The sequence below is a fragment of the Coffea arabica genome, chromosome 7c (assembly GCF_036785885.1).
Source record: "Coffea arabica cultivar ET-39 chromosome 7c, Coffea Arabica ET-39 HiFi, whole genome shotgun sequence".
NCBI classification, from domain to species: Eukaryota; Viridiplantae; Streptophyta; class Magnoliopsida; order Gentianales; family Rubiaceae; genus Coffea; species Coffea arabica.
The window spans coordinates 34462853-34475268 of NC_092322.1; the positions used below are offsets into that span (position 1 = coordinate 34462853).

The following is a 12416-nucleotide window of genomic DNA, read 5'->3' on the forward strand; positions in this document are numbered from 1 at the left end:
TTTTTTTTATAGGATAGTTAAGGAAGAGAGATTTCGGAGTACGTATATTTAACATTGACTATCAAGTTTCTGTGACAAGAAAATCAAGCATTGCTTAGTGTTTAAGAGGCATTACTAATACTTTAAGATGGATTATCCTATAGTTGAAGATGCATTGTCCTCTCCGATAACGAACACTGCATTATCTTATTCGATAGTCTCGCCCTTCTTAGAATAAAGACAGAATTTTTTCATGCCTCTGCAGCTTAACTTGCATCTAAAGACTGTAAAGAAGGAATTCTATTTGACCGGCCATTTTATTTGACTAAACTTGGCATTGCACTTTGTCTTCTAAGGAACAACGTTTCTAGAAGACACACTGTATGACTTATTTTCTAGCATAAGTGTCAATTATGTAGAATAATTGACATATTTAATTGTCGTGTATTTAAATGACAAAAGGCAAAAATTATAGAAAAGAGAAGTATTATAGGTATGCCAATTATGTAGAATAATTGCCATCTTTCATAGTCATGTATTTAAATGACAAAAGACAAAAAATAAAGAAAAAAAAACTGACTGAAGTAACTTATAATGCAAAGAATGTGGAGAAATTGAAATTTTCCAGTACTTCAACATGGGTAGGAGTTTTTCTTGGCCAAGTTGTGTTTGTTATTGTGCATCCAAACCTTGAGGACTCTCCTCCTGATGCCAATCTCTTGGCAGAAACCATTAACTGCAGAGTCATCTGCCTTTTGTATCTTCCACCCCACTTTCTCAGCAAAGCTCCACAGCTTTTCCTTTTGTTCTTGGCTGAACTTTGTTCTGGATCTCCTTTTTCCAGCATCATGTGGCCTTATTTTCGCCTCAGGATGAACCCCTTCTTCTTGCTCATCTTTTTCTGAAGTTTGTAATAATTGAACTTTAGGGGGTGATACTGTCACCTGATGTGTTGTATTATGTTGATGTGCTGAGGTAAAAAGTTTCTCACCATTAACGAGAAAAAAAGAGTGATAACTCTGAGAAGAACAGTCTCCTTCTATCACTTTTCTATGGAAGTTTCTGTGGCAGTTGCAAGCTGAGCATTTAAGGGCTTCTATTGTTCCTTCTTCACCACCAGGCATGAACTCGCCACATCCATCCGTGGCATGTCCACCTGCGGCTGCTGCATGATTCTTGAGGCATTCCATGTATTCCAAAGCTTTCTTGTTTGGCAACCTATGATCTTCTGGGCTTGAATGCATGGAAACAGCACCGAAGTTTACAGTTGCTTTCCCATTTTCATTTCCTTTCTGAGAATCAATATTCATCTCAGCTGCACTAATTCCTTGACTCCAATAAATGCTCATTTATCAGTACTTTCTTTGGCTCCTTAAGAGAAAAAATTGAGAACGATATGGATATTTATGTCCAAATCATGAGAAAGAAAAAGGTTTCAAGAATTAGTTAATTGGACAATATTTTATGGAAGAAAGATTTCTCTATGAGAAGTTTTCAGAAAATAAACCTCTAGGCCGACCTTAAGACATTTGCCTGTAGTGTGCTAATTGCTTTAGCCTTTAAGTGTTGGGAGGACTTTGCTTTACTTACACTATCAGACTGAGACGTTTTCTTTGGTGGGGCGGAGGGATTGCAATTGAAGAAAAGATAGGATAATGTACTAATCATTTAGTTTGAATATACTAGAAAAGCGACCATAATTAAAGAGGACAAAGATAGAATTTAATATATTAAAGCCTCTGAGTTCCTCTTTACAGCATGACATTTAGCTCATGTAATCTAATGCAGATTACAAGAATTAGAATGCTGTAATAAGTTGCTAGCTCACTTTCTTTTTTAATAAAACATAGTGCAACTAACTGGTGCATCATGCTCAAAGATAACTATACTATTTTATACAAAATTCAAATCAGATGAAACAAAAAAAAGTCCTGAAATAAAAGCAAAAAAGAAAAAAAAAAGGTCTTGAAAGTTTGCATTTGTTACAATTTAGCACCTACACCTCTACTCTTTTCCGGTCTGGTCCAGTGAGCAGTTTACTGTTGCTGAACTGTATTCAACATTAATCATTTAGGTTTAATGACACCATTCTCTAAAAGTCTTTATCTGTTCTTAAGGAATTAATATGTCGCTCAAGCGCGTAAATTAAAAATCTAGAATTCATGATTCTACCAAATAGATCAAATTGCCAAGAGTTACAACTTCAGAAGTTCAATCTCAAATTTTCAATATATAAAGGAAAGTTGATGGTTTTATTTGAGAGTCTAGGAAAGAAAACATACATTGGGATAATATCCTTCATTGTGGTCTTTTTTGTTGGATGTTTTAGCCTTTTAGACTAAAATGTGGTTATCTCACATGTGCAACTTATTTGTTTCTAGTTTTTAATCTCTTTTTTATTTTTTCTAAGAAATGTTTCCACCAATGCTTAATTTTTTTATCCACTTTTTCCTAGTAAAAATCTCAACTAAAACGACGTCATACACTTTCTCTATTTTTTTCTTCCTCGTTCCCATTCTCAACTCCAAGCTAAGACCAATACAATTGCAAAGTACTAATTTCCCTATTCAATGCTTTTAGTTTTTTTTTTTTTGTCAAAAATCAATTTGATTGCATTAACTTGATATCACAAGGTTTGATACAACACCCCTACTTCCTTTGTAATCATTTTGTGCACTCTCTTGGAGCCACATGGCAAAATTTCCTTCCTATTCAACGTTCCTAACTAGTTGGACAGCCAACTTTGCTAACATATGTGCGCACTTGTTTCCTACTCTATGGACAAAAGAGAAAGCACATTTGTCAAACAAGCATCTCATGTTGGCAATGTCTTTGAGAATGATATCGATTCTAGATTCCTTCCCATTCTCCTTGTTGATCAGGTCCACCACCTCCTTGTAGTCAGACTGGAACTCCACTTTCTTCCATTTAGCTTCTTAAGCCATCACCATTCCCATTCTAATTGCTGCTGTTTCCTCTATCAGTGGCTCACTTGCTTTTATCTCGGCTCTTGCTTTCATCGGTTTTCCTTCTTGATTTCTGGCAACAACTCCTAGTCCACTCTGTCATATTCTTTGAGAAGGCAACATCAGAATTGATTTTAATCACTTCTCTTGTTGGAGGTTTCCAGCCCTCCCTCCTACCTGAATTGGTTGTTTATTTAATGTACTCTCTATCAGTAGTGTTCAGAGCCTCTATATATTCATTCCACTCCAGTTGAGCTCTTTGCATTGTTCCCCCTGCATCTGCATTTTCTTCAACAAAACTTTTTTGTTTTTGGCTCTCCAAAATTGCCACAAAATATTCACAGTTAATGTTACGTGATCCTGTCCTTGGTCTCTCCTTCTTGCGTCTAATATCCCTCCATCTCACGAAGTTACTCCTCATGTCATTCAAAGCATCCCATTACAAAGGTGCTAGTCTCCACGTGGTTTTAGCATTTTCGTAGAAAAATAGAATGTGTTCTACTACCTCCCCACAGCATTCATACATTGAGCTTCTTTTCCTTGTCCTCTTGTTAATTTGCTCATTCACTAGTAAACTATGGTGTAGGCACCTCCAGATGAAAAGGAGGTGGGATATATTTCCTTTCTCAAGTTCCTGCATGTGTTTACACTAAAGAAGATAGTAGATTTCTCATAGTTTATTACTTGTCCTGAGGCCTTTTCATAGGTAGCAAACATTTGTTTCATCTGCTAGGCTTCCTGGACACTGGCTTTACAACAAAATAGAGAGTTGTCTGCAAAAAGGAGGTGGGATAGAATTGGATACCCCTTTCCGACCCTTACTCCTGTTATGACTTTTGTGCTAATCAATTGACTCATCAAGTTTGAGATACCTTTAGCGCATATTAGGAATAGATAAGGGGAGAGGGGGTCACCCTGTCTAATGTCCCTGGAAGGCTGGACATATCCTACATTCTAACCATTACCATTAACATTAACACAGTTCAAGATCCACCTTACTCAAATATGACAGAATCCCATTTTCATCATCATTCTTCTCAGCAATTGCCATTCTACCCTATCATAAGCCTTTGACAAGTCAAGTTTTAGGGTCATAATACCATTTATACCTGTTCTCTTATTTTTCAAAAAGTGAACCATTTCTTGGGCTAGGATAACATTGTCAAGAATATACCTACCAAGAACAAAAGTTGACTGGGCAAAGCTAATGCAGTTTGGGATGACTTTTTTCAGTCTATTAGCCAGCACTTTTGCTATGACTCTATACAGGACATTACATAGGGATATAGGTCTATATTGTGAGAAATTAACTGGAGCCTCTACTTTAGGAATCAGGGTCACAAGTGTTTCACTGAGGACTTTTAGGAGATGACCACTATTTAGGAAACTTTGAACAACCATAACAATGTCATTTTTACAAACATGCCAATATCTTTGAAAGAAAAGAGGGGACATACCATCAAGACCTGGTGCTTTATCTGGATGCATGGAGAATAGAGCACTCTCCACTTCCCTTTCTTCTACTGGTTTAATCAACATTGCATTCATTTCCACTGTGACTGTACAAGGAACAGCCTCAGTAACTACATCAATATCTGATGGCTGGGAAGATGTGAAGATTTTCTTGTAGAAACTGCAAATTTCCTCTTCAATATCCTGTTTTGTCTCACACCATTTGCCTTCTTCATTCTACAGACATGCTAGTCTATTCCTTGTCCTTCTGATTCTTACCTTTGCATGGAAGAAAGTTGGGTTCTTATTGCCCTCTTTAAGCCACCTGCATCTTGCTTTTTATGCTCTATAGATCTCCTCTTGTTTATATGCATGGCTTAATTTCAATTTCAGGTGAACAATTAGCCTCTTGTTCTTGTCATACTCCTTGATTTGCTTCCTGGATCTATTGCTTTAAAGTCTGTCTCTTTCCCAAAGTTGTTTTTGTTTTCCTTATTCCAGTCTATCAGAACTTGCTTACATCTTTTGAGTTTTCTTGTCAATCTGAACATCTTAGATCCCTGTTGAGGTTCATCCCAAGCCTTGCTGATCAGTTCCTGAACTTGCTAGTTTTGAGCCCATCTTTATCAAAATAAAACCTTCCTCCTCCCTTCATTCTCTTTGGCTTTGTGTCTAGCAACATGATACTATGATCAAAAGCCTCCTTCTCAATATGCAAGCACTTTGTTGTTTCAAACTTTTGGCTCTACTCCTGATTTGCTAGCACTCTATCTAGCTTTTCTTTTATCTCCTGACTATTCCAGTGTGAGATCCATGTCCGAGGCTTTCCTTCATACCCTATATCTACTAGGTTATTCTATGAATTAAACTCCTAAAATCACCAAAACTGTTTTCAGGTCTTTGCCTTCCACCCCACTTCTCCTCGTTTGATAGTATGTCATTCAATTCCCTTGCCATTATCCATTTCTCTGCCCAGTGATTCATTTTACTCTCTAGTTCCCTCCACTGCAATCTTCTTTTCCCAGTATCTGTACTTGCATATATTCCAACAAAAGTTCACTTACAATTTTCTTCCACATCCAAAATGTGAGCAGTAATGTAAAAATTTGATACTTCAATCTGTAAAATTCTAATCCAGTGCTTCCAAAGCAAAGTTAGCCCTCTAGATTTACCTACTGAATCTACTACACAGCATTCCTCAAAGTTTAGTTTCTTCTTTACATTTTTCATAAACTTTTTTTGGTTTTTTGTTTCACATAGAAATAAAACACTCAAGGTGTGAAGATGTAATACCTCCTTGAGTTTGGGAACTGTCAAGGGGCTCCCTGCACCTTAACAGTTCCACAACATCACCTTCATTGACATTGTGGAGGCCATTCAGGGATTGTATTTGTCACCCTTATTGTGTTTCAGGTTGTTGCTCTCTTTTTACAAGCTTATTTTCCGTCTTTTATATTTTGTCTGAATCCACAATCATGTCCTTTGGTTCATACCTTAGCTTGAATTATCTTTTCTCCCTTAGGATTGACTCCTTTTGTTGTCCCTTTATTTCTGCTAGAGGTGTTCTCATCCCTCTTGGATTCCCTTTAGTTGTTCTGGTTCTCTTCCCACCTGCTACATTTTCTTTTTGCACCAGCTCCTGTTTTCCTTCTTTTCCTATTCGTTCTACTATTCCTTCCTTTCCTTTGTTCTCCCCTTGTGTATTTTCCTGCAAATTCCTTTTCTCTCCCTCATTTACATCAATCCACATTTCATCTCCTCTGCCATCCTCCCTAGAAACTTCCTTTTCCTTTATGTAAATATTTGGAGGTGTTTGCACTTGATAATCCTTTTCCTTTCCATCTTCCCTCAAGATTTCCTTATCCCCTGTACTCTCTCCTTGTACTTCCCTCCTTTCCTTTTCCAGCTGCTCCCTTCCTTCACTTACCTGCTATTTCATTTCTTGCATAATCTTGTGCTGAGAGTTCTGTTGGTCTTTGGTATTCTGCCCCACTATGTTCCTTCCTTGATTTTCACTTATAGTTATTAGCTCCTGTGCTTTGTTCTTTTCTTGTGTCTTTTGAGCTGGTATCCTTTCTTCCAATTGAGTCCTTAGGGGTGAAGCCATTATGTCTCCTGCTTTCAACCATGGTCCATTTTGGCCTTTCCTTAGCATGGTTCCAGTCTTTTCTTCAAAGCTACATGCCTTATCTCCAATCTAAAGTCTTTAAGGCAGGCTAGATTAATCAAGTAGGTCTAGTGTGTGTTTTCTTATGGTGCTAAATAATATCTTGTTTTTAAGTGAAATAGAGGGATTAGACAAATACCAAAGACAAGTAAGAGATTATGAACAACTAGTTCAGTAAAATTCAATACAGAGAGCATCAGTATAGGCCTTTGCAATATTTTCCTTGCTAGGATAAGAACTTGATAACCCAAAATTTAAGCTCTAGTGTGTAGTTCCTAGTTGATGAAAACAATAAGGGACAAAATCATCAACTGTGAATTTCCAATCCAAAATTTGCAAAAGATTAATTTAGAGTATGAAAGTAATGATCTTGTAAGGGCAAATTGCTGTTTTAGTTTTCTTTTGGACTCATCTCAGTTTCATCCCTTCGTCATTTTGTTTCTCTCCATTTAGTCCCTAATCTCAGTTTCATCCCTTCGTCATTTTATTTCTCTCCATTTAGTCCCTAATATCTTCCATGTTCACAAAATAGTGTACTTAATAGACTGTTTCTCAAAATAAGTTTTACCAATCATAAATGGGATATTAATAAAAGTTCATATAAGTGAAAGGTAGAACATGAAACTGTGTTGTTATCATTTGGATGTGTAATTCAACTCTTGATGGGGTTGAGATGGGAAAAGTAAAAGGCTTCACAATTTTGCTAAAATTGGCACAATCAGAATTTCTACTTGCAGGTAATGGCTTCTCTTCCACTTAGGGTAAGTTTCCACAAGGTTTTGTCCACCAATTTCAAGAGGAATACCATTAGGTGATGTAGGTTTGGTTCTTTGTAGTATAAGAGACTCAATAAAATAAATTGCATAATGAGAGGTCTAAACTAAGATAAGTCCTTAGCAGGAAACTAAATGATAATTTACCCAAAAACTTCAAAAAAAATTTTAAAAGTAATTAGTGAAGATGCTACAAGTAATATGTCAATTTAGTTACTTGTTTGGTTTTGGGGAAGATCAATATGAACCAATTCACCGTATTTAGCTCACCAAAGTGCAACACAATATAACTCTCATACGTACATGTATATAAGTGAATCACAAAGTTGACAACCTTCATCATCCTTAAGGTCATAATATGAATGCTCCTCTATAAATTATTTACAACATAACAAAGACTATATTCAACTATGCCATATTTTAGATAGTATATCATATTGTAGCCAGCTCTTGCATACTAGATTATATGGTGGCAGTGGATGCCTTTGTTTTTATTTTTGTATTTACAAAGTTTCCAACATATGAGGATGAATGCACACTCTTTCATGAATAACAAGTTTGTTTAGTATGATATTATACCTTCCATTGATAAGCGCTTCTTTTATCCAAGTATCAAATTGTATAGCCTAGGATTGAACAGAACTAGATTGATGTAGAGACCTTAAGTTGTGAGTGGCAGATCCATAACCAATTATTAGGTAGCCTAATCTTTGAGAAGGGCCAAAGCTCTACCCATTTCATAATGGTTAGTCCCATCCTGGCTTGACTGAATAGACAGTTAATAAACAGGTATATCAGCTTCTGGGTATATAAGCATGAGGGGTACCCATGCTCCATGATCAAAGCCATGCTTCTTATCCTCATCTACCTGATTGAAACTAGAGGCTGCAAGCAGTTCTTTCACCTTCTTTGCCAATTCTGGAGCTCCAATTGCTGGATAATTGAGCTGAAATTTATAAGTGAGGATGATGTAGGAATTCTTTTAGTAGGATAAAGTCAGATATTCAATTAATCACAATTTTCGAGTTCTACTATACAACACTGTATATTACTAAGTAATACACTCCATATGGTCAAGTACTTCACTCCATATGGTCTAACAACTTTCTTAAGACTGTTGTTGCTCAAGTTCAGTGAAAATTGCATTTGCAAGGTGTAGAAAGGTCTCCCACTTACTGCCTAGTTAAAAAAATGACTTGTAATGGTCGCACAAAAGTCATCTTTCCACACTCAAAGCGGTGAATCAGTCTTGTATGCATGATAAGCAAAATTTGCCATATATATAGTCTTCAAAAGTTGTAAAAATATGAAAAACCACAAGAAATAAAATGCTGGTTTTTGATTTCTTATATAATTTTCCATCTTATGCAAGTACCATTACTTTAATTGATCATTGTTAACCTTATACTTAGTGAAAGACTTTGCAATAATTAAACTTGTTTCTTCAAATACAATAACTTTTATAATATGATTTTGCCATACAATTTAACAACACTTATCCTATTAAATTTTGTCGTAGAGTAAAAGAAAATTCAGTAACTTTGTCTTTGTAAATAAACTTTACAATGTCAATTTTCATTCGTTTGCTAGGTGATCTAAGCATGCCTATCCAAATGAATGCCATTTCTATCCCTTTTTTCCCTCACTTCTGAAGGAAACTTTGCCACCCTCCTGATTCATAACCCCCTTTAATATCTCTGTCATTCCATTCTTCTTTTCTTCTTTACCTCAACCACTAGCACTTTCTCAGTTGCTAGATAATAATTGCAACCACTTCCTCACTCAATTGCTCACTTAATCGACCCATCTTCCGCTAGCCTAGTACTTTCAGATTCTATGTCTAGTCCTTCTCACCCCAATCTTTGACCTCCTTTTTTAACTTGTCCCCTATATTTGTTGATTTTGTTAAAAGCCATTTTCCCTAGAGTAGTCATCGATGAACTACAATCAAGTTTGGATTCCAATGGAGAAGCAGTACAAGGACTCTTTAAGGTTTATCAACTCACCAACTCAAGACACTCTGAAACAAATGCACATTGAAATGGATAAATAATAAACTTGGATGAAGAATCAGGAAAACTAACATTTCACCTAAAATAGGTGATTGCTTGCAATAAGACCTTAAGAATAGATCGAACAACATATCTTGAGGACCTCATAACCTAGCAACGACCCTATTGCCAATAAAGTTGACTGCTTTAACCTACTTTAACTTGAAAATACTCTTCCATCTTTGTTTATTCTTTTAATGCAATATTGTGATAGATAATGACAAATAACATGCCATCACTATAAAGAAGCAGAGAAAGAATGGCAGTTGCTTGAGATTGTCATATAAATGTTCAACATTAGCACAACTACTAGAGCGGTTTGTAATATACTCATAATAACAAGTTTAAAATCTACATCTTTATTTAGGATACTAGACACCGGGAAAGAACTTGACAAATGACTCTGTGATTTTTGGTGTTTGTCCCTAATTCTTGAATACATAATAATTTGTTCTCTAAAATTAAGAACTCATATATGAGCCTAAATTGTTAGACGAGAATCATAGAGTTCACTAAGCCCTCTTAGATTATCTTCAAGAAGCCTAATTTTGTACCGCAATTTTTAGTGGTGGACATAGAAGTTAGAAATGAACAATGTTGCATGCTCTGGAAATAAGATAGAGAACCAGAGGATCCAACTCACAAGCAATTGGTTATAGGCAGAATGGCCTAATATAGTTACTGACAAGATAGGCACTTTCAGAAAAGCAACATGGGACTAGAATAGCATCTCTAACACATCAGCTAGAATAAAAGAAACTTCTTTAAAACAAGCAATTGAGCGCTTCTAGCAATACAAGTTAAGAAAGCCCTATGATACTTTAGGAATGACCACATAGCATTCACGAGTCAAGAGCTAGCAAAGCAAATTGAAATAAACTGAGAGAGGGACAAAGATCACTGGCTAAATAGATCTCTAAAACTACAAAATCAAGGTTGATGCTGAAAAAGAAACTATGGTCACATATCAAAAGAAACCATACAAGATGTATTCAAACTACCATGAACAATGTCTTCAATGAAGAAGATGTTATTTATTAACTCAAATACTATAACAAAATCTTCAATGAAGAAGATCATCATTGAGGCTTGTAAAAATTTTCCTCCGTGTGGTCCAAATCCAGAGAGATTAGAATACACCCCATTAGCAAATTAGTTAGAGCCAATATCCAAACTGCAGGGTTATATAAACAGCATACCACAATGTTTAGACCATCTTTAAATAACAGAATATTCAGAATAAAAATTCAAAAGTTATTGTAAAATTTCATATTCTCCAAGAAGTTCACATCTTTCAAATTTGCTAGCAAATTTCTTTCATATAACTGTCTTGTAGAACATCAACGTGCATGCATCTACATCAATAAATGAATGAGATACTTATAGTTTGCACAAGAAATACATTGCCAAACAAAATATATTATATAAATTTTACATATCCTCTTAGATCTCATGTTATTCTTTTCTTCTTTAATAACCAAGATGAGTATAAAAATGTCAAGTTTTCTTTTAAATTCTTTTGACCAGCCAACTTATTGTCCATTGTTTAGGTTAAATGCTCATCAACATCCTACAATTAACATACAAGCACAATGAACTGACACAATTCATATTAAAAGACAAAAGCAAAAACCTATCTAATGTATGAGATAGATCCTAACAAGTGTCAATATTGAATCTAAAACATGTGGAAGTAAATTATAAACAATCATAGAACATATGTAAGTGCCATATACCTATATACCAACATACTATATCCACATGAGCATAAATGTGTTATAAGAAGGAAAAAAGAATAGGAAGGCACCTCATACATGGGCATGGGGAAGCCATAGAAGTCATGGATGGTATCATGACAACCATGGATGGTATTTATAGTTGGTTCTAAGGTATCCCAATGAGAAGATATCACTAGAATCCTCTTAGGTCTCTAACTAAACATAGTTTTTTTGAAATCCTACAAGAAATGTCTAGCAGCCAATGACTCATCTATAGAAAGCATTGGTGATCCATGAGATATGAAGAAGGTCTTCTTAATAGCTCTCATCTTCTACTACCTTTAACCTCTTTGACCCTTCTAACTTCTTTGTTAGCCTAGAATCAGTAGTTTACTTTGTTAAAATTTGGTCAATATGAAATCCTCGCGCCAATTCAAAGGGCTTAGAATGCCAAAAATGTAAAATCATGAAGGAACAAAATAAATTATTACATAAACGAAAATACAAAGGGAAACTCTGTGAAAAGGGTGCGTAGGAATGCTTAATTCATGAAGTGTGCTCAAATTTTAGCAATATGTAAAGTGCATTTGAATGCTATTTTGCATGAACTGTACACTTAGCAGTACATCTCACGCAAAAACTAAAAAATACACTTTATGATAAACAATTCTATATCCTGAATAGCTCGAAACTGTGTCACCTTTGTAAATCACAAGTCCATGGACACACTTCTTCACAAATTTCCACAAAAAGAAAAGTATACATGTGGAACAAGAGAGGGGAGAGAGAGAGAGAGACAAAAAGATAGAGAGAGAACTGCAAAATCCATGAATTAAAGCAAAAAGTTAACAACATACCAATACCAAATCATTCCTACCCAAAACAAGCATTATCAAATTCTGCTCAAATACAAAATCTTCGTTGTATGATTCAACAGGCAAGGACCGATCCCTACTTTCCCCTCTCACATTTAGTGCAACATAAAATTTCTCGTAAGGGTAATCTTAGCATTGCTATCAATTTAAATAAGCTTCTTTTAGCAAATCAAATAATTACGGCAAAAAGTGAAACGGAGCATATTTAAAAATAATAACAAATGTAAAATGTGGAATTAATATCAAGAAACAGGAAATAACATAGCCTAGTAATCCAAATATTTTTAATAAACATGACACCAAAGAAAAGTGAAGCAAGTTGGGAGAATATTGAACAAGTACCTTTTCAGAAATCCACCAACAATTCAAGATGAACAATCCTAGAAAATGAAAATCAGCAAAACTGAAAGCTAAGTTAAATTAGAAAAAAAATAA

The 12416-nt window shown here is 35.3% G+C and overlaps 1 protein-coding gene and 1 pseudogene across 1 annotated transcript; both read right to left on the reverse strand.

Moving 5' to 3' along the window:
* Positions 1 to 611: 611 nt before the first annotated feature.
* LOC113699819 (zinc-finger homeodomain protein 4-like) lies at positions 612 to 1328 on the reverse strand. The gene has a single exon (XM_027220168.2). It carries the CDS (start codon positions 1326 to 1328, stop codon positions 612 to 614), a length of 717 nt encoding a protein of 238 aa, XP_027075969.2.
* A 6512-nt stretch (positions 1329 to 7840) lies between these two features.
* On the reverse strand, positions 7841 to 11435 carry LOC140010665 (extradiol ring-cleavage dioxygenase-like; annotated as a pseudogene).
* Between the last annotated feature and the right edge of the window lie 981 nt (positions 11436 to 12416).

Bases quoted from the DNA above. Each gene is read 5' to 3' on its own strand.
- LOC113699819 (XM_027220168.2), bottom strand. From the start codon at position 1,328: ATGAGCATTTATTGGAGTCAAGGAATTAGTGCAGCTGAGATGAATATT.